This window comes from Lemur catta, chromosome 10 (assembly GCF_020740605.2).
Source record: "Lemur catta isolate mLemCat1 chromosome 10, mLemCat1.pri, whole genome shotgun sequence".
In the NCBI taxonomy this organism is placed as follows: domain Eukaryota; kingdom Metazoa; phylum Chordata; class Mammalia; order Primates; family Lemuridae; genus Lemur; species Lemur catta.
Window position 1 is genome coordinate 42,128,030 of NC_059137.1, and position 27,962 is coordinate 42,155,991.

Here is a 27,962-nt window from a genome sequence, read left to right on the forward strand (position 1 = left end):
ACGTGCTGCATGATTTTTAATGATAAGAATGTTAAGTACCTCTCATTTGTAATGAGTCACTGGAATATACACATTTGCAGGCCAAAAGGCTCAAGCTTTGAAAAATCTGATTTCTTTTTACACATCCAACAAAATGGTGAACTATATTTTTCAAAGGTTAAAAAACTCACCCACATTTTGCAATTAGCAAAAATGACGTTTACAAGTGTGAAAAATCATGCTGAGAAATGGTTACATGTAAAGAAGACAAAATGTGGATGTCCTGGGGGGAGGAGGAGGACAGTAAATTACCTAACAAGGATTGGGGTAGAGTGGTATGTGTACTTAACAGTGTCATAAGGTTAAAAAATCCCATTCATTCATAAAATACTTGTTGAGCGCCTACTACCTGCCAAGCACAAAACCATTCACAACCACCAAATCTGCTTTGCTTTCCACCGGGCCTCACTGGTATCCTTAATGTCCGTCCAGGTTGACACCTTATGCCACCGTCCTGGGCAAAAGGACAGAGCAAGTCTGCCCCGCCCACTTCCAGCGGCCTCTCGCGTCAACGTCATGCAAATTGAAAACGCTGAAGTGTAACCTACGGGGTCCCACTAGGAAACGAAGGCGGGGCAAGCACCGACCCGTTCCGCCCACGTAAAAGATGGCGCCGGGCGCGTCAGCCGTGCTTGCTGCCCGGTTCCTCGTCTCTGGGGCGGGGTCTAGAGCAGGAGGTGTGCGTTTAGGAGGTGTGTGTTTTTGTTTTTCCCATCCTTTCTCCCCCCCACTTGCTCTCACAGTATTCGCTGAGAGTGAACAAGGAAATACCAGATAAAGATTAAGCAGTAGAAAACAAAGTGGGAGGCAACCGCAGCGCTAAGCACGCTCAGGAGCCCCCGCGACGCGTGCGGGAAGCCGGGCCCGGGGGCGTGGTCGGGGGCGTGGCCCGGGCGGGGCTGCGGTTGCGGTGCCGGCGCCCCCGGCGGCGGAGGCGCAGGCGGTGGCGAGCGGTGAGTGTGGGAGCGGCGTGCTGGCGGGCGGCTGTTTGGGGTCCGGCTGGCGGGACGGGCAGGGGTGGCGGCGGGGGCTCTCCCCAGGGCTGGACTCGTCGTTTCCTTTCCTCCCTCTTTCCTGGCCCACAGCGGGCATGGGGCTTCCCAGCCTGGCGACCGGTGGACTCGCCTGCATCCGGGCCCCAGGCTTCCCGGCGGCGGCGGCGGCGCAGAGACGAGATGGGGATGCGGCCTCTTCCCCACCTTCGTGCTCGCAGAGCCGCAGCCGGCCCTTCCCGGATGCCCAGCGGGGGCCGCCGGGAGCGCAGCTGCTGTGGGCTGGAGAGAAAGGAGCCCGCGGCGCCGAGAGGCCTTTCCCGGGGGAAGGCCAGAGGGCGGGCGGCGCGCGGCTCCCCCGGACCAAGTCAGGGTTCGCTGGGAACCGAGACGGCCCCTGCCCGCGGGAGATAAGGGGCGGGCCATGGCGGTGCGGACAGACCCCACGCCTGCAAATTGCAGGAGTTTGTAGGGAGAGTTCATGCGTTGTAAATGTGGGCAGCAGTGTTAGACAGGGTGTACTCCCTTTCTGTGGGACTGACCTGGTTGCTTCACTGCTCGGAGATTACACTGACTTGCTTAAGGGAAGTGACCATTGTGACTTGGGCATCGCTTGAGTGATGGCAATCGGTTGTGGAAAGAAGTGCACTGATTACAGGTCTGTGCCCACACCGGATCTGTCTGGCCACTGTGAACTCCACCGAGCCTTGTATTCGGGAAGAGGAGGGAGATGATGCACTTGCCCAGGAGGGCTGGCCCTTTCACACATAATAGAGATTGTTAGGCTCTTGTAGAGTAGCAGTCTGGTTGTGGCAGGTGGATAAAGTCCTATTCAAACTGTTCCCATCCATCACCAGTTCTGTGAAACAAGGGTACACAATCTGTTTGGCATTACTTCTGCTTTGTACAAAAGGTTAAAAAAAAAAAGGATTGGAAAATATTGTTAGATATGAGCTTTCTCAGACTTTGGGAAACAACATAATCTGAAAACCACAGAGGCAAGACTATAATATATGGGATTTTGATAATATGGAGTTAGAATACTTGAAATATGATGGTGTTATTTGACACAGGCACTGTTACCACCGCTTCTGCCCAACCCTGTTGGTTTAGGAAAACCCTGAATCGGTTGGAAACTGCCTCATGATGACTGGGCATTTTATTATACATTTGAAACAAAAAATGAGAGACATTACTGACCACATTGCAGATTGTGTGCCCTAAGCCAGCATTTGTCTGCTCCAGGAAATAATTGCATACAACTTATGAAGTTGATAAAATAGTCTATTAGGCTAGGTTCGCAGTCCAAAATTTGCTTTGAAAGAAGTAAAAAAAAAACAATGAAGACCTCTTTCAAGTCTGTCCTTATGCCCTGTGCTAATTAAGTAGTTCATTGGAGTGGTAGGTTAGCCTGCCTATTATCTGAGAAACTTGGATCTGTAAGAGATGGCCAGATGATGACATCATGAATTTCATCTCAGTCTTGCCTGATATTGAAAATTTAGAAAGTGTTGCAAACTTTCAGATGTTACAAGCAGTTCACTCTTATTAAAGTGGTCCTGGGTAGCTCCCTTTTTAGGTGGACTGGTTTAGGATCCCACCTCTCTTAGGATTGGTAGAAAATCAACAGAAAGCATAGTTACAAGAAGTGGGGGCCTTATGATGGTAGAATTCTGATTTAAAGTGGCAGTGGACCAAACAATTTTCTAAATACCAATCAGGGAAGATATGGCTGATTTTTAGCAAAGGTTTAAGGAAAAATCAAAACCTTAAGCTTAGCACTCTGCTGAAAGTTTTAACACATGCTAATTAATATAATCATGTGTCTGCATATGTTGGATTATTTTCAGAAAGTATGTTGCGTAAACCCTCATGAACCCTGTGGTTTGTTTACAGGAGGGGCAAGCCACCATCCCACCCAATTTGGATCCTGGCTTCCCTCAAAAGACTCCATCACTAATATTTGATAACTTTCTGGAGTAGCTAACACTACATGTACTTAAGATATGTAGATAAAAGACTATTGGTTTTGAACTGATTTTTTTTCAGCCACATTTGCATGTATGGATTTTCCTCACGAAAGATGACAACTTCAAGTGTTAGTAAAATCATTTTATAGCTCTACTAGTTATACTTCTATATGACATTTCATTTGTTAGGTTATTTCTTTTGGCAGGATTTAAAGCTAAGCAATCCAACATGATCCTTGTCTTTGATTTTCTTTCTAATTATATTAGAAGTGAGACTGAATATAATTAGTGATCTATAAGAGTTTAATTTTCATAATCAGATAAATTTTCCCACAGTTCAATCAGATTTTGCTCTAGGGCTCAATTCTGTTTTAGAAAATACTTTTCAATATAATGATGAAATATTTCAGTGATAATATTGCCTTTATGGTTATTTACCTTTTTATCCAAAAAGAAAGAATGAAAGAGAAACATATGTGCAATATAATTTTATGTTTGTGTGTTTGCTTAATTCAATACTTTGGCTTCCAGTTTGCTGCTGTTAATGTTTGCAATAGCATCATTACAGTTTCAGTTCAAATTACATTCCTGTGTTCTGTCATTGTAAACTGTTTAAATTGTATCCAAAACAGTGGATATTTTAAATAAGCTGTAGAGCTTATATCCAGTGTCGTCTCTTGAGACTATGAAATTGATATATTAAAAGTATTATGTAAGTGAATTCCTAAAATTAAAAATAACACATGTAAAAACTATCTTTGTGTTAAATCATTTCTGCACATACTTACAGTTAACTGTTTTGCCAAGTTCTGTATGCCTATTCATAATATAAAAGTACTCATCTAATGCTCTAAAAATAAAAATCACTGGTTTTCATCAGACTCTAAAATCTCTTGAGAAGATGTAGATAAAATTCTTTAAGTAAAATGCTTTACTTTGACAGAAATTTAGTTATAGATCAAATGTTAGCTCCCAAAGCAATCATGTAGGCAAAGATAGTTTGCCTGTTAGCTGTTCATTATTATTATGATTAATGGATTTCACAGTTTTAGATTTGCTTAAATGAAATTGTCATAATTTTTTTCCACTTTCAGTTTTCTGATGCAGATCTTCAATTACAGTACAGCCATGTGTCATTTAATGACAGAGATACGTTCTGAGAAGTGCATCATTAGGTGATTTTGTTGTTGTGTGATCATCATAGAGTGTACTGACACAAACCTAGATACTATAGCCTACTACACACCTAGGCTAGATGGTGTAGTCTGTTGCTCCCAGGCTACAAACCAGTATAACATGTTACTGTACTGAATATTGTAGGCCAGTGAACCCCAGCCTTTTTGGCACCAGAGACCAGTTTCATGGAAGACAATTTTTCCATGGACCAGGGGGTGGCAGGAGGAATGGTTTCGGGATGATTCAAGCACATTACATGTATTGTGCACTTTATTTCTATTATTATTACATTGTGATATATAATGAAGTAATTATACAACTCACCATAATGCAAAATCTAATGCTGCTGCTGATCTGACAAGAGGCAGAGCGAGTGATGTGAGTGATGGGGAGCAGCTCTAAATACAGGTGAAGCTTCGTTCACTCACCCGTGGCTCAGCTCCTGCTGTGTGGCCCGGTTCCTGACAGCCACGGACTGGTACCGGTCCTCTGCCTGGGGTTTGGGGACCACAGCTATAGGCAGTTGTAACACACTGGCAAGCATTTGTATATCTAGGCATATCTAAACATAGAAAAGGGACAGTAAAAATACAGTATAAAAGATTTAAAATGGTATACCTGTATAGGGCATGAATGGAGCTTGCAGGACTGGAAGTTGCTCTGGTGAGTCAGTGGGTGAGTGAATGTGAAGGCCTAGGATATTATGCTACTATAGACTTTATAAACACTATACACTTAGGACACATTAAAATTCTGAAAATGGTGTTTCTTTCTTCAATAATAAATTAACCTTAGCTTACTGTAACTTGTAGTTTAAAACTTTAATTTTTCTAATTTTTGACTCTTTTGTAATAATGCTTACATTAAAACATAAACATGTACAACTTTACAAAAATAATTTCTTTATATCCTTATTCTGTAAGCTTTTTTCTATTTTTTAAAAGTTTTTTTTTCTTTTTAAACTTTTTTGTTAAAAACTAAGGTACAAACACACCCATTTAGCCTAGGCCTACACAGAGTCAGGATCATCAATATCACTTTCTTATACGTCCACATCTTGTCCCACTGGAACATCTTCAAGGGCAGTAACACACATGGAGCTGTTATCTCCTATGATAGTAATGCCTTCTTCTGGAATACCTCTTTAAGGAGCTGCCTGATGTTCTTTTACAATTAACTTTTTCTTTTATAAGTAGAAGCAGTATACTCTAAAATAACAATAAAAAGTATAGTATAGTAAACACATAAAGCAGTAACAATTGTTATCATTATCAAGTATAATGTTCTATACATAATTGTATGTGATGTACATTTATACAATTAGTGGTGTGTAGTTTTGTTTACACCAGCATCACCACAATCATTGAAGTAATCATTGGGCTATGATGTTATGACGGCTTATTGACATTACTGGGCAACAGGAATTTTTCAGCTTCACTATAATCTTGTGGGACCATTGTTGTATATGTGGTCCGCTGTTGACCAAGATACTGTTATGTGGTGCATGACTGTATATGCAAGACTGTGATATTAGTTTTACACTAACATCACATAGAATCTACCTTCTTAGAGTGATATATTTGTGTGGATTAAGATGCAAAGGGACCAAGAGCTCTGGGTTCTAGCTTGGCTGCTCGGCTGCAAGCTTGTTTGCTTTTCTCTGTGTCTGTTTTCTCAGTAGATTGAAGTGCTTTGGCTACTTGGGAGGCTGAGGCAGGAGGACTGCTTGAGCCCAGGAGTTTTGAGACCAGCCTGGACAACATAGTAAGACCCCTATTTTTTAAAACAAGATTTGCCTGGTGAGCTGGCCCATACCTGTAGTCCCAGCTACTCAGGAGGCTGAGGCAGGACCATCGCTTGAGCCCAGGAGTTCAAGGCTGTAGTGAGCTATGGTCATGTTACTGTACTCCAGCCTAGTCAACAGAGCAAGACTCTGTTTAGGAAAGAAGGAAAGAGAGAGGGGAGGGAGTGAGGGGGGGTAAAAGGAGAAAGAAGGAAGAAAAGAAAAGAAAGAAAGAAAGGAAGGCTTGAAGCTTGAACAGGGCCTTTTCAGCCCTTTTGTTCTCTATATGTTCTAAATAAGGGAAGCTTTTTTATTTTAGCCATTTAGTATAGAACTTTTTTCTCAATGATAGAGCTCTATACTGCTTACTTGACCAGTGTGTTAAATGTATTTATCTTTGTCTTGATATTTCAATGTCACTTTAAAACTAATATTGGGCTTTAGTATCCTGATACCCAGAGATTGAGTTCGTTGAGGGTAACAGGACTGTTTGCTCATTTTTTGTTATGGCTCCAGAGTTGTATTTTTGTCATCTTATGTACTTTTTTTTTTTATGTTTTAGCAGCTTTAAACTAATTCTTTTATCAGGTATTATATTATTTTTCTAGGGTTACTGTAACAAAGCACGACAAATTGGGTGGCCTAAAATAACAGTAATTTATTCTCTTACAGTATAGAAGCTAGAAGTCTGAAATCAAGGTGTCTGTAGGGATATGATTCTCTGAAGGCTCTTGTGAAGACTCTTTTCTTGCCTCTTCCTTCTGGTGGTGACAAGCAATCTTTGGCATTCCTTGACTTATAGTTGCATCATTCTAATTTCTGCCTTTCATCTTCACATAGCTCTCTTCCCTTTGTGTCTGTGTGTCTGTTTCCAAGTGTCTCTCCTTATAAACACACCAGTCTTGGATTGGGACCCACCCGAGTCCAGTGTGACCCAATCTTAACTTGATCACACCTATTTCCAAATAAGGTCACATTCATATATACTAGGGGTTAGGATTTGAACATATCTTTTGGGGGGATACAGTTCAACCCACGGCGAGTGTCAGGGTCTCTAGCTGAGCCTGCCCCTCCTGTTTTTCTCCTGTTTGGATGCTATGGATTAGGGACCAAATATCCAATCATACTAGAATTACATGAAGACTGGATATTTGGGAATAGTGAGGGTCTGTTCTGAGCTTTAGTATTTAATATTTCATGTGAATGCAAAGAGGCCCTTTTTTTAGTTCATTATTATTTTGGATCTCTGTTTTTGTTTTTCTGAGACAGGGACTTGCTTTTCACCCAGGCTAGAGTGCAGTGGCATCCTCATAGCTCACAGCAGCCTCAAACTCCTGGACTCTGATCCTCCTGCCTCAGCCTGCCTAGTAGCTGAGACTATAGGCACAAGCCTGGGTTATTTTGGATTTCAGCACTTATATTCTGTAAATATAAGTGACAAATTACTGTGTCTCATAAAATTATCGTCATATCAACAAACATTTAATGTGCACCTACCATACTAATTGAATATCTCTATCCTGGTAGTTGACAACAATCTTCTAAATCTTGGACTTAAGAGGAAAAATCATATATGCCTAAATCATTTGGGGTTTTGATGGATATCTCTAAAATTGCTGCACCTAATCACTGGTTTTATGTATCATTGTTTAGATATCTCAGGAGCATTCGGATAATGTGACAGTTGGGATGCCGTGATGTCGACCCTCTGCCCGCCGCCATCTCCAGCTGTTGCCAAAACAGAGATTGCTTTAAGTGGCGAATCCCCTTTATTAGCAGCTACCTTTGCATATTGGGACAATATTCTTGGGCCTAGAGTAAGGCACATTTGGGCTCCCAAGACAGAGCAGGTACTTCTCAGCGACGGAGAAATAACTTTTCTTGCCAACCACACTCTAAATGGAGAAATCCTTCGAAACGCAGAGAGTGGTGCTATAGATGTAAAGTTTTTTGTCTTGTCTGAAAAAGGAGTGATTATTGTTTCATTAATCTTCGATGGAAACTGGAATGGGGATCGGAGCACATATGGACTATCAATTATACTTCCACAGACGGAACTTAGTTTCTACCTCCCACTTCACAGAGTGTGTGTTGATAGATTAACACACATTATCCGGAAGGGAAGGATATGGATGCATAAGGTGAGTGTTTTGAGCTTATTAATCAGGCTAACCTACCCGTTGAAAGTTTATTTTCTGATACATTTATATCTAATTTTTAGAAATTATATGCAATTAACATCAAACAATAGGTGTTATTTATTTTGCATCTACCCTATTAGATGCAGATAGATCTGGTCTGATGGCTATGCTCTTCATAATAACTGTGGAAGGTAAGAGATGGTAGCTCCACATTATAGATAAAAAGCTCAAGCTTAGGGAAATTAAACTTTTAGAGCCTGGATTTGTCTTGGAAGCCTTTGACTCTAAAACCTTTTTTTTTTCCCCTTTCATTGCATGACCCTGTCTTTCACTTACTACTATGTGTTAAATATAACAGTTCAAACAATTGTTTCATAAGCTGTCAGCCATGTAGCCTTTGATCCCTTTAACTTCTTTGCCAAATTCTCAACTTTGTAAAATGAGGAGTTTGGACCGAATAGTTCCCAGGAGATATGCCTTTTAATTTTGCAGATTAAGCAAATTATTGTTTTCTTCTAATTCCGATAATTTAATATATAGCATATCTACGTTTCAGTATAGTTTTGGCATATCTGTAGAGCAAATTGAATTCTGCTTCTTATTTTCCAGCTTGACACTATCCTGGAAGTCCATTTTAAAGCATTTTCAATTTTATAAAGCTTTACCCCAATAGCAAGAAAAAATAGTATCTTTTAAAAGCATAGTTTTTTACTGTTTGCAGGCTTGCCTCCTTATTTCTCACGTTTATGAAAATCATTTAAAATCAGGAGGCTCTATGTTCCCCAGATTCATCTTGATCTTGTTTAATTTGAAAAGTCCAAGTCATTATTTTCCTTTTTGAAAGCTTGCTGATGTTACATTGACTATTTTCTGCTAAATTACCTGTTTTTTCACTGCAGAATAAAGTGTTTTGATTTTATTTTGTATTGTCCATGAGAGCATGGATTTTTTTAGTTAATTTCCTGCCTCCCTGCTTTTTCCTCCCTAAGATAGAAAGTATTTTAACTATGAACTAAATTACACAAGAACAAGTCTACATTGAAAAATAAGCAAATATCAAAATGTTGTGGAGTTTTTTAAAAATAAATTTTCTCTTGCTCAGGAAAGGCAAGAAAATGTCCAGAAGATTGTCTTAGAAGGCACAGAGAGAATGGAAGATCAGGTAAAGCACAGATTGCATACTGTCAAATATCATTATTCCTGTGGCTTTTATGTCTGTATAAGGATGATGCTATTTTTGTTAAGGCCTTGAAGACATGTTAGTTTGACAAAGAGAGCCTGAATATAAACAGAGCCTTTATGGAGGTGTATAGAATAAACTGGATGAAAATTTCCATATCTTATACCTGAAGAGTTAAATAAGTAAACAAAGGAAAACAGTAATTGCATCTACAAATTAATATTTCGCTCCTTTTTTTTTCTGTTTGCACAGAATAAGTTTTGGATAACTTGTTCATAGTGAAAATAAAAACTTTGCTGTGAGATTTTCTTTAAGGTATTGCTTTTCAAACATTTCCACAGAAATAGCCATAATAGGAGGAGAGTGCGTATATCCCTAAGTTGTCTGTCTAGGGGTGCAGGCCTAGCTCTAAGCACAGTATTTCTTTAAAATCTTATGTTGTATATTTAAAACTCTCGCAATTTACATTTTATTTTATAGAATATTGAAATTTGCTAGTGATATCCCTTACCCTCTTACTAGTCAGGCTTCTGGTAACATCAACTGTTTAGGAAAATGTGCCATGTTCATCCCATGGCTTTGAACGCTCCTGGGAACAGACACCAGAGTTCGAGAAGCATAATTGCAAGGGTATGGCTTCCCTTGTAGAAATTAAATGCAAACCATTTCAGTGTAAGTACTGACATGGTTTGTCCTGAAAGGAAATCTCCAGAGAAAAGGTGCTTCACTTTTACTCCCATTGCCCCTGGCATGCTACCTCATTGCTCCTCCTGGTAAAACTCCACTCTCCTAAACATGGCCAGGTTGCCGTTTCTCTGGTTCTCCATTGCATGACCGAGATAGATAATACTGTAAAAAATAATTTTTCTAAAAACTTGTGAAAATATAGAGACATAAGGAAAATACAGAACCCTATAAAGTGATCTCCTTTGCCAAATTGTTATCTTTGTACTTTTATAAATAGCTTTTCAGTCCAGAAGAAGTAATTCTGAGAATTACTGAGACTTAAAGGAAAAGGTTTCCCTTACCTAGAGAAGCCCAGCCTTTATGTACTTGGTCAATAAGCAGGGTCCCCAGAAATGGAGTGACTTTGACCAGTCTCTAACCTGCTTGTTATGTACTAATTAAGTAGAGTTATCTCAAGGTAAGGAAATTTAGGGCCAAATAAATTCTGCTTTTACTGAGATTTTGTTTTTTCAAACCAGAAACCTGTGCTTACTAAGTTGACCACTATTAATGAATTTATGTCTCTCTTTTAAGGGCTCTGCTTGAAAATGTTATCCTACTATTCTATGTCAGAAGGAAAGTGTATTTGAGACAAATGGAAGTTTTTAAAGGGGAAACATTGTACTATTGAGAAGTTCCAGTTAGAGAAGTACAAGGAGGAAAAGAAACCTGGGGGATTTTCCTTTAGAGTCTCTCTGTATTCAGCCTTGTAGGATTTTTTTTTGTTTTTGTTGTTGAGTTTCAATGAGAATATCCAGTCACTTACAATGATGATAAATGTCTGAGATACTGTGTATGAAAAACTACATGTGCCTAACCCAAGGGGGGATATTTTCCCAAAATTATTCTCTCTGAAAAGGAGGAGTTACCTTATAATTGATTCCTTGCAAATACCACACTGTGTGCTTTCAAAGACTTTATTTTGAACAATAAATACTTCTTGGGGAAGACACATTAGTCTGAAATAACTTCAGTCAGTGCTGGTTTTGGAATCCTACAGCTATCATCTGATAAAATCATTTCACAAGGAAGAAAATTTAACACAGTTTCAGTCATTATTCTTGTTGGCTTATATGTGTTAATTGTAATTGTAAACAAGCATTTTAATGATTACTTTAAAAGGAAAACCAATAAGTGGTTAGTTGTAGAGGTTACTGCAGGATGGATTTTTTAAAATAAAACTTTCTATATTATGCAAATGAGCTTATGGCTTAGGATAAAATTTCCAGAGGTAACATCAGATTTAAATTCTCAAGCAGCTTATATAATAAGAGGCTCTGAAAAACTCAAAAAATGGTTCTAGGTCTGACAGAGGTCCTAACTAAAGAAATGATTGTGAAGAGTTTGAATAAAATCATTTCATGAAATGTGAGTGAGGAAAAAAACTATTATTCATTTTAAATAATATATGATTTTTAAAATATGTTTAAGTAAAAATTGATAGCCATTTGACAGTTTCATCTGTATCTCAAAAAGTTTACATATTCAGGTTGGTCAGAAAAGCAGTAGGTTGGTGGTAGTAATGAATAAATTATGGTTCACCCATATTTGAGATACTTTACATTTATGGTGTTTTGTATTTAGTTTTCAGTTTGATTCTATTAATAGAAATTACAGATTTCAAAATTATATTTTTGAGATGTAATAAGTAGTAATACTATCTTGAAAGAACTAAAGGAAACTTTTCTGTTTTGATTCTGAAAACATAATTTTGATTTGCATTTGGGTAGGTTATACCTTATTATGAATGTGGAGGTTGGGTATTGATTCAAGCTTTCTACTGAGTTATTTGGTAAGGATTTCAAAGTCTTTATGGTTGGCTCTCCTCATTTTTAAGTGTGAAATGTATTGATGACCTTTAACAAGACTTTTTATATCTGAAATAAATTTCAAAGGAAATACTTTCTGAATGTGACCCGGTGAATTAATTATTGCATGTAGTAGTAAATGATAAACCACTGATTCCATGCTGACTAAAGAAAATTATTCTTGGAAGAATGAAAATAAGCTTTAGATAGCATGTAAATCCTTTAGAAATATTTTGGAGTAGTAGACTTGTTTGGGGTTGTGTTTAAACAAGTTACCAAGTATTTCCATCAAAGAGTGTTATTCTTGCTTTCATTTTAAATTTCTTATTGTCCAGCTTATCCCATATGATGTGATTTTCTTCATTTTACTTTGTTGTACAGGGTCAGAGTATTATTCCAATGCTTACTGGGGAAGTGATTCCTGTAATGGAACTGCTTTCATCTATGAAATCACACAGTGTTCCTGAAGAAATAGATGTAAGTTTTTGTATTATTAAATGGGAACAATTATATTCTTTGTCAATTCCCTTGAGTTATATTACTATTATGTATTTTGGTAATATTCTAATTTTAGTAGTAATCATTTTGTCATACATTCTATTCGTAGGTTGTATTAGCCACTTTAACAAACAAGCACACAAAAATCCTGGATTTTATGGCAAAACTGAAGCTTTTTTTGATCAATGATAATTATGACAAAATTAAATTTATTTCATTTATTTCACCACTGTTACAATTCCTAGAAATGAGAGAATCCCAGCCCTTATAGAAGCAATTAGTATTTAATGCAGTACTTATTGGAACAAAGCAATGTGCAAATCAGTGGCTGTTAATGGAAGTTTACTTATATTCCCTAATTTGGTTTTCTTAATCATTTGTTGAGGACATTTTGAATCACACACTATGTGTGTATAGAGATATCTTGTCATTAAGATTGATCTCCTCATTCTGACACTCAGAAGAGGAAGTTGTCCTTGTAAAAATTGTTGTTGAGCCTGCCTGACTGGCTTTCACATTTGTTCTGAAAGTTTATTGTAGTGCACAAGATTGTTTTATGAAGAGTCTTAATTTTCAAAAATGAAGGCAATATTTATATTGAATTTAGGCTTCAGAAAACTTGTATATTAAAAGCATTATTTTAGCATTATGTTATAGACAGACTAATTTTTTTTTTTTGGTATATTTTAGATAGCTGATACAGTACTCAATGATGATGATATTGGCGACAGTTGTCATGAAGGCTTTCTTCTCAAGTAAGAATTTGTCTTTTCTTAAAGGCTGGGTGAAGCAGATACAAATCTTATGTTCACCTATGACAAGATTTGGAAGGAAGAAAATAGAAATATCTACCTGCTCAGATTATTCTAGGAACAACATTGCATCCTTGAACTGTTGCTTTACTTTGTGTTATTTTTTCACTCATTATATTTCTGAGATATATTTGATGTTTAACCTAAAAGCCTTAATGGCTTGAATCAGAAGCACTTTAGCCCTGAATCTGTTCAGTGTCAGCCATTCATACATCATTTTTAATCCCCTTTGACTTTAAATAAATCACTTAACCTCTCTACACATCAGTTTCTTCAGCTATAAAATGATGAGATTTTACTAAATAACTGGGTTGTCAAGGGGAGAATTTCTGTGAAAGGCTCCTGAAAAATGTAAAGTCCAAGACAAATAAAAGATGGTGCATTATACTTACAGATTTGCTGTTTATCATGTAAAGGTATTCTGAGTTGTTTGAAGCTCATTCAGCTTTTTTTTTTGTTTTTAATTTGTGAAATTATTTTACAGCCAATGTTTTTAATCTGTTTTCTTTAACTTACAGTGCCATCAGCTCACACTTGCAAACCTGTGGCTGTTCTGTTGTCGTAGGTAGCAGTGCAGAGAAAGTAAATAAGGTAATTTATTTTACAATCTAGCAAATGATCTGACTTTTTAATACTGCTACCATATCATGGTTTATCATTTAGATGTTAGGTTGCAATTAAAATATCTAATAGTATAAGGAGGCAATATAATCTCACCAAATTGCTGTGATATCCTGTGGGGAAAAATGAGTTTCAAATAAACTGTTTGCATAGGGGTCGTTTATCAGTCTATTTTGATAACTGGTAAATAGCAGTCTCAGTTGTATATAAATGATTTTGAGAATATTTTAAAATCAGATATTTTTAAAGATATTTGTCTTCTGTTTCCTAATGTTATCTTTAATAAATATGAAGAGCCATGTACTTTTGATACCAGTTCCAAAGGCATGTTATTTGGTCATTCATCTTGATTTCTTTGTCTTGGTTTTCCCCCTAAACCTATTCCTTTTAGGAAGCTGTGGCAATTAAGTGGTCAATGGAGGTTGTACTTTATTCCGTGATGTTTGTGACCACTTCCTTCAGTGCTATATGAGTTAATAAAGAATTAATGAACAGTTAAATTTCCAAGCATTAGGCAGTAAACTAATGGATCTTGCGCTTTTCTTCACTGACCATTAATTAGAAAGAGTCTAGAGATAAGCACATATATCTATCACTTTAAGCAAACCTAATTTTTTAAAAGTTTTATATGCAAAATATGTTAGGAATGATTTTTACTTTACAAAGATATGCATAATTTATTTTTTTCTGTAATCTACCCTGTGTGCTTACATGAGCCTTAATTTATCAAAATTATTTTCCTCAGCCAGGCACAGTGGCTCACGCCTGTAATCCTAACACTCTGGGTCTGGGAGGCTGAGGCAGGAGGATCGCTTGAGGTCAGGAGTTTGAGACCAGCTGCAAGAGTGAGACCCCATCTCTCTCTAAAAAAAAATTATATTCCTCATATAACCGTTTATGCAAGATTAGTTGCATCTAGGGACAAGTGATCTTAGTTATTATTTCTGTTATCCCAAACAGGTTGATTTCCATGTGGGACCTCCAGAGCCTTAGGGTTCCTCAGAGGGACTTCTCAGTCTACTTTATGGAGGAAGAAAGTCTCCATGGTTGGGGCTGTGTTTTTTAAACATTTTCTCATCCTCCAGCCTCTTTAGGCAGAACAGCTTCCCTTTTATCTTTTTAATTTGAGAAAAAAGTTGCCACTGCTCTAGATTGAAAACCACTGCTTTAACATAACAACTCTGGATGCAGTCTGAATTTGAACATAGTTACACGGCTTTTTATTTTTCCTAATTGAGTTGTAGCTCAAGTCGTGTTCGAATCAGAGGTTTCTAATCCCCAACCAATGACCTGCTTATTTTAAGTCAAATTTGATAGAATTAATTCTATTGAAGGATTTTGACACTCTGTTATTTCTTCTAATCAATTTCACATGTATAACTACTAAACAGAAACCATAATTCTGCCTAATTTAAATGCATTTAGTTTTCTTGTCCAAAATTACTTGCTTGTTTGAAAAAGAGTTACTGCTGGGTAGAGATACAATCAGTGATTATATGGTCATTATTTCCCACTAAAATATGGGTTCCATGGTCAAATAAGTTTGAGAAAGTCTGCATATTGTATCATTAACCTGAAGAGTCACAACACATATACAGACATTAAAGGTTTGACATACCATACGTGAATTTACCAAGCATTTCCTAAACTTATTTGACCACAGAAAATACCTGTTTTAAGCAACTGCTGTTAAATCCCATGAACTGTTATTCCACATGACTAAGGAGTATTTATTTCTTAGGATGTATTTTATTGATGATGATTTAACAATCAAAATTCCTATTCAAATTTCTTTCATAAGCGAATCAGTGGTCTTTTTACTTCATATTTTAATGCTAAAATCTTTTCTTTTATAGATAGTGAGAACCTTATGCCTTTTTCTGACTCCAGCAGAGAGAAAATGCTCCAGATTATGCGAAGCAGAATCATCATTTAAATATGAGTCAGGGCTCTTCGTACAAGGCCTGCTAAAGGTATAGTTTCCATTTATCACAAGTGAAACCAATTCTTTAAAATTATTTTGAGACTCTCTCTTTATAAACGTATTTTAAATATTAGCATTAAATGTATCTCATATGCCCAAAAACTGACTTCCTTTACACAGCTCTGAGCATAGAGTATATATGTTTTATGGATTTATAGTTAGTATTATCAGTGAAACACCATGGAATATCTTTTGTTTTTCAGGTGGTTCTCTGTAGCTATGTGTCTAGCCTCAGGATTTTTTTTTAATACATGCTTGAATCAGCTTGTACATCTAAAATGGGAACATTTCTTTTTTACTGAATAGATTTGAATTTTTGTGTTACAATTTTGTGTTTATGTACCATATTCATTTAATGAAAAGAAATCCAAAGCATCTTTAAAAAGTATATAGGATCTGAGCAATTCCCATATATGTTTTATAAAATATTCATATATTTCTAATATATAACATATATTCAAAAAAATTACATTTTTGAGACTTTTTTATTTGCTCAAGTAGCAAAACAGATAAGTGTAAATTAGCAATTATTTTCGGTAATAAGGGAATAGACAGTTCACTTTGTTGAATTTATTGTTAGTATTTTAATTATAGTCAAAAACATGAAGAAATAGCTTTTTAAATGGCTATGTGATTCTCTCGTAGTGAATGCTTTCTTGAGGATGTAGGCATAGCAAAATGGAAGAAAAATATATTAAAAATTGTTGCAAATAAAAATTTTCAGCTTTTGCATTTTCAATAATATGCCTGCTATGAGCTAAGAATAATAGTATTTAAATGTAGAAACTAATTAGAGGAAACATATTTCTAATTTGAATTTTATAAATCTGAAAATTAGAACTTCTTCCTGTTAAAGGCATAATAAAGTGCTTAATACTTTTATTTCCTCAGCATCCTCTCATTTAATTATACAATTTTAGCCCTGAAAGAGACCTATACCAGAGGCATAGAGAAAAACTTGAAACTATGATTTAGTGAAAAAATATTTAAGATTTTTCCATGCAAATACAAATTATATTGCCTTCCAGAAAATACCTTGACATCATATGAAGTTGATTATCACAATATTATAAGAGTGAAAAAATGAAAATAACCTCTGTCTTCTGTTCATATGACATAGCACCCTCATATACAGTAGGTACTTGTTACGTGGTAACTGGCTACCCAGCTGACTATACCTGGAAATAAATAAATTTTTTACTGACAAAAATACATTTTCATTGAGACTTTTAAAAAGTGTAGACTAATCAAGAAAGAAAAAGTCACTTGTAATTTCACAATCCAGTATATAACCACTGTTAATATTTGGCATTTATCTTTCTAGTCTTTCTTTCTTCTGTATGTATTTTCTTTAAATCCCCCCAATTGGATTATACTCTGCTTGTTCTAATCTGCTTTTTTCATAATGTATTATATGCCTCTTTCAATTTCAACACAAACTTCGGCAACTTCAGTTTTAGAACGGAAATAATAAAACCATTTTTATTTATTTAACCACTTCTCCTTTTGGATGCTTAGATTGTTTGTGATGTTTTGCTATTAAAACCATTCAGTGCTATAGTGAACGGTCCTGTCACTCAAATTTTGTACACAATCATGAATAATTTCTTAGGACAAATTTTTAGAGATAGATTTGCTGAATCAAAGCCAGTTTTTTTTAATTAAAAAAAATAAATCTTCATATTGTTTGGCATAGAAAACAGTAAAGTTTCCTTTCGTTTTGACAGGATTCAACTGGAAGCTTTGTGCTACCTTTCCGGCAAGTCATGTATGCTCCGTATCCCACCACACACATAGATGTAGATGTCAATACTGTCAAGCAGATGCCACCCTGTCACGAACATATTTATAATCAGCGTAGATACATGAGATCAGAGCTGACAGCGTTCTGGAGAGCCACTTCGGAAGAGGACATGACTCAAGATACGATCATCTACACAGATGAAAGCTTCACGCCTGACTTGTATGTAGTGCTCTGCTGTTGTCAAACAATATGAAACTTTTGTCAAGAAATGTGTATCTTTTATGAGTCAAAAAACTCGTGTTTAAAAGAAAAGAAACATTACTAGCAGAATTATGCTTGAAGATACATTTAATCAAGCATTTTTTAAAATGTTCATTTTATTTCCTATAATTGTGTTTCCCCCAAAATAAGTAACATTAGCCCTTAAAATAAATATTTAAATATTTATTTAATAAGTATATATTGAGCTCCTAGGCACTGTTATTAGGTGCTGTGGTTAATAGTGGCCAACCAGAGAGCCTCAGCCCCTACATGGCTTATAGTCTAGTATATAACAGTTATTAGACAGGCTTATTAAAACCAAAGAAGTAATTCTCTTTTTTTCTTGACATATGAATATAAAATATAGCAAAACTGTTGAACTATATTAATAGAGCATTTTTTTACTTTGTATTTTAAATTATTTTTCACTTTTTACCAGAAAGTCTGATCAGTAAATTAAAAAGGAAAAATAGTGGTAATTAAATGTTGAGTATGGACCCAATTAGAAAAAAAATGAAGGTGATAAATCTATAATGATAAAACCCCAAGAAAATACTTAAATGATGTTTTGAAATCAGGAAAACAATTATAGTATACTATTGTGGTTCTCTTTTATCAATTAAAAGTGGTTGCAATAATGCCTGGCACATAGAATGTACTCAGTAAATGTTAACTATAATAATCCAGGTTTAAGTGTATAAGGTAGCAGTAATATTGGAGCAAGCAACTCTGTTGTTTGTTCTAAGGAAAAATTTTGAGCTTAGGGAACAGACATATGGAGCACCAGTAACCACACACTAAGTGTTGACCAAAAACATAGAATAATAACATCATGTCCAAGGGATCCCCAGCCTCCTATGTCTCTAGGTGTAGAAAGATAACTTAGTTACCACTTTTTTCCCAGTTTTCCAATGTTCTTACTGGTTCTTTAGAAAGCTTTGGGGAATTGGTTTAGAAAATGAATTCGTCAAACTGGAATTCTACACCACTAAGTTTTCACCTGTTGGTAATTTTGGCACACATGTAGAAGTTCTCAAAATTAATCTGTGCTCTCCAACATTTTTTGTTTCCTATAGTGTTTAGTATTTTTTTCCCTCTTTTGATCAGTTGCTTAGGAGCTCTTTCTTGATAATTTAGTGAACTTTAGAATGAGTTTGCGACCATTCAGCATTTTTGTTTTGTTTTGTTTTGTGTTTTAGAGGAAGTGTATGTATATGCTTTAAACATTTCTTATTTTTATCCAGCTATGTTTGTTTTGCTGATTTGACATACTATGATTAGCCAGCTATTCTTGTTTTGCTTATGACCAAATGATGTTGTGAATTTTTAAATTTTCTTTCCAGCTCTAAGCAAATTTTTTGAACATAAAATTGTCCAAAAATAATACTTTCAACCACTAGATTATGTGTTATTAACTTTTACATATTATAGATTTATTTTTACTTTTAAGTGTATTTTTTAATGTTATGTACTGTTAATTTTAACTTTTTAAAATAATTTCTGTCACTGGCAGTACATTAAAAACAAGTCACTGGAAATATTCTTTTTTAACATTTTGCTTCATCCAATTCATTTATGACCAAGACATTCATTCAATGAAACACGTATAATTAGAGCACTGGACTTAAATAGCCTTGTTCTCTTGCCAACGTCCAAGGAGGGGTCCTATCAGTGCCAACCCAGTAATCATGAAATGCTGATTTTTTTTCCCCCTTCTCAATTTCCTTTTTCTGTAGTTTGGTACACCCATCTCCTGAGATTGGAAACTTGAGGTACTTTCCTGTTTGTTTCTGCACACACCCATCCTCTTTCTCTGCTCCCCTGCCAGTTATAGGATGATTTCCTGCCACTTTCGGTTAAAAATCTCTTCCCTTGTTAAATGTTATGTTACCCCTCTGACCTGAGTAGAACCTAGAGAATATGGAAAAGAGAAAAGGAAGATGGGGCCCAGGAAGGGAACAATCTTTTTTGTTTCTTTTAGCACCTACTATATCCTAGGTGCTGTTAGACACACATTTTCTCAAGTGGGCATTATGTCTTGACTTCTCACTCTGGTCATTGCCAAGGTAGGTAATACTTTCTTGGTTATCTGGTTCATGTTACTTGCAGATATTGAGCCTATCAATGCAAAACTGGTGGATAATCATCTAGTCGTGTTCTCTCATCCTATTCAAATGTTTCTTCACATTTGTTCTTTTATTTTGGTTTTGGTGATAGTGCTAGTGTGTATATATTTGTTGCTGGTTTTTTTTTTTTTTTTGAGATGGCAAGAATTGGTACTTATATTTACTAGTTGTCTAAGGCTCAACATTTTTTTGTAAGGTAAGGGTACTAAAATAAGTCAATACATGTTATACATACATATTCTTTCTGGGGATTGCTTATACTCTTTAGAGAAAATAATTACATATTAACATGACAGATACCACCATATCCTTGAGTTAAAATGAATATATATTTTGTATCTCCAAATATATAGGTCTGTGTTACAAATATATTTATATACAATATATCATTTATAAGAATTTAAAATATTTATTGGCTGGAGTGAGGGATTATGGAAAGAAATTTATATAGCTATTTCAACGTTTGAACTTTTTTGTTTTCTTCATAGGAATATTTTTCAAGATGTATTACATAGAGACACTCTAGTAAAAGCCTTCCTGGATCAGGTAAACATTGAACTTGAGATTATTAGAGTGGATGATATGACATGTTTCTTTTTTAATATATCCCACAGTTCCTGTACTATATATATAAAGCATCATCTTTTTGTAGTATATTTTTATAGTATCTCTGATCTTGCTAAAGTGTCTAAATGATTTTTCTTTTGAATTATTAATGGAGAATAGCCTGTATATTAACAATAAAAGATGCAGCATTCTCCGCATCAGATAACAAATACTTTAATTTCAAGCACTAACCTATAACTCAAGGGTATTTTTGTCTTTAAAAAAGAGTGGGGTATGAGGCCAGGCACGATGGCTCACACCTGTAATACTAGCACTTTGGGAGGCCGAGGAGGGAGGATTGCTTAAGACTGGGAGTTTGAGACAGCCTGGGCAATATAGTCAGATACAGTCTCTATAAAAAATTTAAAAATTACCCAGATGTGGTGGCATCTATAGTCCCAGCTACTCAAAAGGCTGAGGCACAGGATGGCTCGAGCCAAGGAGTTGGAGGTTGCAGTGAGCTATGATGACAACACTGCACTCTAGGCCCAGGAAACAGAACAAGACCTGTCTCAAAAGAAAAAAAAGGAGGAGGAGTTGTTTATTTGCCTTAACTGAGCCAAAACTATTTTTAGAACTTAGTATACTTCTATTTAAATGATAGCACTTTTATTGCTTTATTCTTTAAAAAAAATCTACTTGATTACACATTTGAAAAAAATTATAGATTATATGGAACTTATTTCTTAATATTCCAGCTTTGTCATAATATCATTCTGGGGATCAGGCCAGGAAACTGTGTCACAGATGTAGTTTTGAGATAATGAAATCCTTATGTTAACTAGAAATTTTGGATCCAGGTCTATGTGGTCCATGACATATCACAAAGTTCAAGGATAATTCGTAGCATGGAATTTCACGCTTCTCAAGCTGAAATAAAATCCGCCCCCGCACCCCCCCCCTTCCACCCCTACACATGCACACATTCTACTCCCCTGGCCCCCACCAAGAGTAGAGATACAGGAATAAATTACAGTTTCTCAGAGCTTCGATTTTATTTGAAGTCTCAACGTCTGGGAGCTTCAATTTTATTTGAAAATTTGGGCACAAAAAGTTAAGTAACGCAATATGAAATAAGTTACATAATGAGTTCTAATAATGAAATAAACATGGATATATTCTGAAGTAGAGTGTAAAATTTGAGTGCGTTTTTAAGGGTAAAATAGAAACTTCAAAAAACTGTCAGATGCTTCTAGACCTAGTGGTTCTACCACACTCCTGTCTGTTAGGGGCCATCAGTGGAAATGGTTGAGGAGATGCTCTGATATGTGTTGTCTGCCAGGCACCTTCAACACCGAAGGTGCTGTGAAAGTAGAATGGGAACAAGCAGTGTATTAACATGGTTCGTCTTCATTCAGGTCTTCCAGTTGCAACCCGGTTTATCTCTCAGAAGTACTTTCCTTGCACAGTTCCTGCTCGTCCTTCATAGAAAAGCCTTGACACTAATAAAATACATAGAAGATGATACGTGAGTAAAATTCCTATGTGGAAGAAAAACCTTTGCTTTGGATATTTTCTATATTATAATTTTTCTCTTTTAATTTTTTCACTATTCGTAGGCAGAAGGGAAAAAAGCCCTTTAAATCTCTTCGGAACCTGAAGATAGACCTTGATTTAACAGCAGAGGGCGATCTTAACATAATAATGGCTCTAGCTGAGAAAATTAAACCAGGCCTACACTCTTTTATCTTTGGAAGACCTTTCTACACTAGTGTGCAAGAACGAGATGTTCTAATGACTTTTTAAACGTGTAACTTGACAGGTATATTTCATCACAATCATGATTGCTGCTAAAGTAGCTCAGTGGTTTGGGGAAACATCATATCCCCAGGTCGTGCCGCCAGAGTCCTAGTCAGCAATTGCAGTTAAAGTTAGTTACACTACAGTTGTCACGAGAGTCTGTAAGGGGATGTCAGGTGCATCGTCACATTGGATGTCTCTTTTCCTAAATTTACTCTCTTGGGATACAGACTTATGTTTACAGTTATAATAAATATTCTTGCTATCTTTTAAAGATATACTAATAGGATATAAACTTGACCACAACTACTGTTTTGTTGAAATTTACAATTCATGGTTTACATGTATCAAAGTGAAATCTGAGTTACCTTTCACAGATTTAATACTAGTTGACCTCCCATCTTTCAGTGTTCCTGGGTGTGTGGGATTACTGTAATACTTCTGCAGTCAGCTGAAAATTAGAGCATTTAAATCTTTTCAGTTCTACAGAAAGGAAATGAGCTTGAACATACACGTTAAGCTTTAGAAAGAAAATACTAATCAAGCAGATGTTTAATTGAAATGAACTATTAGGTCCTACTTTGTAGACTTAGTCCTTGGAATTCAGTCTGTGCAGAAATGCCAAGCAGTTATGTACAGTCCCTGATTATGGGGAACCACAGTCAGGGTATCGTTTGTTTGTTTTATTGTTACTGCTGTTGTCAATATCTGGTATAGTCGAGCTCTGTCCAAGAAAATATAGGAAATTGTGCTTTATGTTTTAGTAGTCGTTGCCAACTTTTTAAGTTAATTTCCATTATTTTTGAGCCAAATTGAAATGTGCACCTCTTGTGCCTTTTTTCTCCCTTGGAAAATATAATTACTTGGAAGAAGTTCAGATTTCACTGTTCAGTCATTTCCATCGTGTCCTTCTTGCAGAGTCTTACCATGTACCTGATTTGGCAATCACTGTAACTGAGATTATAAAATGCATTACAGAATATACTAACTAATAAGATCCTTTTTAAGGAACATAGAACAGTTCCTTGTCTTCTTCCCTGTTATATCTCTGCCCATATTTTTGAAGTTGTTGCCAGGTTGTCTGCATCACATAAAGAGAGTAGCAGGAGAAACTTTACTGAAGTGCCATTTTCCTAGGTGCTACTTTGGCAGAACTTAGTCTGTTTCATTTGTTTCCTTAATGTGTTTGGACCATTTTGCTGGCTATGAAATAACTGATTAACATAATTCTTTGCTAAAACAATGTTGACATGATAGTGTACACAAACACAAATATTTTTAATTTAAAACTGTGGAAGTAACATGAAAGGGAAAATATATTTATTTTTTAAAAAAGGGATAAAGTGATAGAGCACTTCTGCCTGTCCCACCAAATTTAATAAAAAGACACATTCTATTCTGAAAGGTCATAATAGCTTTCACACCGTGAATCAGAAAGATGTAGACATCTTGATTTTTAGACAAACGCTGGGCTAGATGACTGATATACTATAACTCAGTCATGAAAAAATATATAGATACCACCTTGTAGTGTCCCACACTCAATGCTTTGTACACAAGAGATTCTTGTTTAAGTGCTCTTTTCTTTTGCTGGTTTATTGTACTGTTATATAGAATGTAAGTTGTACAGTGAAATAAGTTATTAAAGCATGTGTAAACATTGTTATATATCTTCTCTCCTAGATGGAGAATTTTGAATAAAATGTCTTTGAAATTTTGTCTCTTCCAGTTATTTGTTCAGGAGAAGCACTACTATGATATTAGAAGACTGATCAGCTTCCTGTTCAGCTAATAATCATGTTGGATCTAAACTATTTTTTAAAATTAATTTTTTGGCTGGACATGATGGCTCACACCTGTAGTCCTAGCATCTTGGGAAGCCAAGGCAGGAGGATCATTTCAGCCCAGGAGTTCAAGACCAGACTAAACAACATAGCGAGACCCCATCTCTACAAAAAAATTTTTTAAAAAATTCGCTGAATGTGGTGGTACACACTTGTAGTCCCAGTTCCTCAGGAGGCTGATGCAGGGGGATCTCTTGAGCCTAGGAGTTTGAGGTTGCAGTGAAGGATTAAAGGATTTAAGTCATACAAAGTATGTTCTCTGACCACAATGAAATTAAATTATAAATCAAAAACAGATAATCTGGGAAAACCTCAAAAACTTGGAAATTAAATAATGCTTTTAAAAGATTAGATAATTATATGTGTTTGGGGGACAGGAGGAAATAGATTAGAGAGCAAAAAGGGAGGTATCAGAGCATTGTGGAATGATTTCTGTTGATATGAAGAGTGAAACTCAATCTGCCTTTGATGTTTCCCCACTACAGCCCATTCTTCACATGGATAACAGCATGATCCTCCTAAAATTAAACCTGGTGACCACTTCTGCTTAATGGCTCTCCAACACTTACAGAATTAAGTCCAAAATCCTAGCACACAGTTCTGTTCATCCCTCTAACCTTACTTGCCACAGGTCTGCCTGCTATATATTTCTTCTGTTGCGTTTGTTACACTTTTGCTTGTCTATCTCCCCAGCTAGGCTAGAGAACAAGATTCTTGTCTTTTTTATTTTTGTATCTCAGTGCTTAGCATGATGTTTTACAAAGCGTGCTTCCTGTAAATGTAAGCTGAATGAACATAATGAGCATACTAAACATTAATTTTTTGTTCTCTCCGAAAAGAATCATTTCCTGTAAATTGAGGAAGTTTCTTTCTTTATATAATCAGAAACCTTTTTCCCAGAAAATCCTTCATTAAAATTGAGCCTGTGCACAACCCACCTCTAAAATTTCAAAGACCTTGGGCAGTGATTTTCAATCTTTTTGAAGTATTAATACCCTATCATTTTCTGTTTCTGCATTTGTGCCTCACTATCTCATCTCTTGCTGAAATGTTCTTTTTAAATTAATTGCTTGGTAAATTGCTAAGCACTTTTTGTCAGACCAATTAGGACAATGGTAAGTATCCTTCTGAGGAGTGTGGACATTCAAGAAATCTGATCCAGTATTTATAAAATCATTCCTGAGCTCAGAGTTGGCTCAAACTGGCACCTTCTGGCATTTGCTTGTGGGTGGGGAATGTGGAATGCTTTGAAAGCTGAATGGGTTTGTCAAGTTTTAAAATTCCCTTATGGCTAAAGGAAAACAGCATTCATTGTTTAGAAACACCATTGTTTGTTTTTTCTTCTTTTCTGTTCTTTGGAGCCCGAATCTGCAAAAACACTCACACCCAGCATTTTGCTTCATGTACTTCTCCTAAGAATTCTGGAGACGTGAGTAGCGTGGAAACATTTTCATTGTGATTGTTCATAATGTTCATAGCAAATGGCAAAAAGTCAGTTTTAATGCTCATACTGAATTTTATGGAGAAGGATCATACTTCTTTTTATCTCTGTAGGCAGATGTTAGAGCATGGGTCCTAGAACCAGACTTCTAAGGCTCAAACCCTTGTTTTTCCACTTCCTAGCTGGGACCTTAGGTGAGATATTTAACCTCTGTGCTGCTTCAGTGTCCTCATCTATTCTTTAAAAACAGAACCTACCTCATAGGGTTGCTTGAAGATTAAGAATGCTTGGAAGGCTGACTAGCACAGAGTAAGTGCACAATAAAATTGAGTCGTGGCTAATATCATTATTATAGTTGTCATCATCATTAAGCAATTAAAGGTAGAGTTCCCAAACCTGATTATTTAAACCACAGCAATTCTATACCCGTGGTCCTAGGTGATACCACCTCAGCAGCAAGATTTATTTCCTTAGATTGAGCCCACCGCTGCCTCATTGCACACAGTACAGAGAGAGTGTTGCCTTAGGCGGAAGTCATTATAGGAAATGAGAAAGGGCGCCTGTGGGGAACTCTCCAGAGGCCTCACTCGCTTTTCAGATTGTCCACTTTACTCTGTCTCCACTGCCACTGTTAAGACCTCATCATTTCTTATCCAGATTAATTCAACAGCTTCTGGTCTCCATGGTTTCACCCACTAACAACCCCCTGCCCCTTGCCCACCCCATTTTCTCCACTTAAGGTAGAGTAATCTTTCTAACATGAAAGTCCTGACTCACTTGCTTTAAAAAACCCTGAGTGACAACCTCAACACACAATAAAACCCATAATCCAAGGTGAAGCACAGGGGACACCCCTCCAACTTCTCTCGCTGCTCGTCCCCTCATGAGGAGCCTGATTAACTCTCTAGTTTCCCCCAACTCCCCTTGGTTGTATCACTGGGCCTGTGCACGTGCTGCTCCCACTACCTGGGGTACTCGCCCTCTCCTCACTGGGATGAGCTTTACTTAGCAGTCAGAATTCGCCTTTGGGTGGGTGTCCCCGTGTTGCCAGGCCCCTCCCCTCACTCCAGATGCAGAGCATTTCAGACTTTAAGCTCCATCAGACAGGACCTTGTCTATTAGCTAGCTTATACCCAATTGCCTAGCCTATAATATGTTTATTAAATATATGTTGAGTTAGCTATCCTCAGAGCCCTTGTTTCTGTGCTTATAGTTCTAGCATAGCACTTATAGCATCATTATTATAGATTTGTTTATGTCTTCCATTAAGACTGTGAGGTCCACAAGGCTGGGCCCTTGTCTTGTACGTCATTGTATCCCCAGCTTCCAGCATAGTGCTTGCCAGGAAACAGGAACTCAGTTAGCTCTGAATGAATGAATAGTATCTATATACCATTAATCTCAGGTTTAAAGTTGCCCCAAATTCTAAAGCAGGGGAATTTATGGAACACCCCCACCCCAAACCCACCAATTCTTGAATGTTATCCCAATGATACCACTGAGATTTTAAGGAAAAGTTTTTGCATGTACATTTTTGCATGTACAAAAATGTACATTTTGCGGGTGGTAGGTTTTTTTCCACAGCATTTGTCATAAGTTTTTCTGTAGCCTTTCTCAGACTCTCAAAGAGGTCTCTGATTCCCTGAAAGATAAGAACGCATGTCCTAAAGAGTTATTTTTAAAAATCAGTTGCTAAATAAAATGTTTGCAAGGTAGCTTGATGAATCATTTCAGGCTATTTGACCTGGATGAGATGGAGGGTTTGTGCCTCCACAACCTGACTGCCTCCAGCAGTCTCTCTACTGTTGGATTGCGGCAGTTCCAGTTGGCAGCAGGGGATGTTTTTCTGGATGCATATCCAGTGTGGTTCCCCCCGCCACACACACACACACACACACACACACACACACACACACACACACACACACACACACACACACACACACACACACACCTGTAGGAGCAGTTTGAGATTCATGTGCTTGTTCTTCATGGTTCTAGATGCATCAAGGATTTATTATAAGCTTCTGGAACCAGCACCATATGGTGTGTTAATCCAGAATTCAGGGAATTAGAGGTTTTTTTATTCAAAGCTGGGAACCTTCTTTGATCCACTTTGGCTAGACATTTTCCCTGGTTTCCATCAATAGCTTTGGCATTTTTTTCTGGCCTAGACGCACACAAACAAGAGGAGACTAGAGTTTCTCTAAGGAGCTAAGAAAAAGCACATTTTAAAAATAACTTGAGCAAATGAATTCATCTGGCAAAAGCAACCAGGCTACGTAAAATAAACTTCTTTAGTTTCGCAATAGCAGTTCCTGAAAATGTAAACAACCCCAGGGTCCACATGAGCTGAATCACTTGCTGAACAGAAAGAGTCCCTGGCCCAAATTCTGCAGGAATAAACACCTTATAAAACTAAGGGTCAATGACCTTCATATGGGAGCAAGGGGGGTGGCCACAACCCAAC

At 36.7% G+C, this 27,962-nt stretch overlaps 1 protein-coding gene across 1 annotated transcript; it reads left to right on the forward strand.

Moving 5' to 3' along the window:
- Positions 1–953: 953 nt before the first annotated feature.
- C9orf72 (C9orf72-SMCR8 complex subunit) lies at positions 954–23,925 on the forward strand. Its single transcript, XM_045562664.1, has 11 exons — positions 954–992; positions 7,614–8,101; positions 9,204–9,263; positions 12,197–12,292; positions 13,004–13,068; positions 13,644–13,716; positions 15,603–15,719; positions 17,458–17,693; positions 20,350–20,407; positions 21,826–21,935; positions 22,027–23,925. The coding sequence occupies exons 2-11, from the start codon at positions 7,658–7,660 to the stop codon at positions 22,211–22,213; spliced, it is 1,446 nt and encodes a 481-aa protein (XP_045418620.1). The 5' UTR covers positions 954–992; positions 7,614–7,657; the 3' UTR covers positions 22,214–23,925.
- Positions 23,926–27,962: the final 4,037 nt, after the last annotated feature.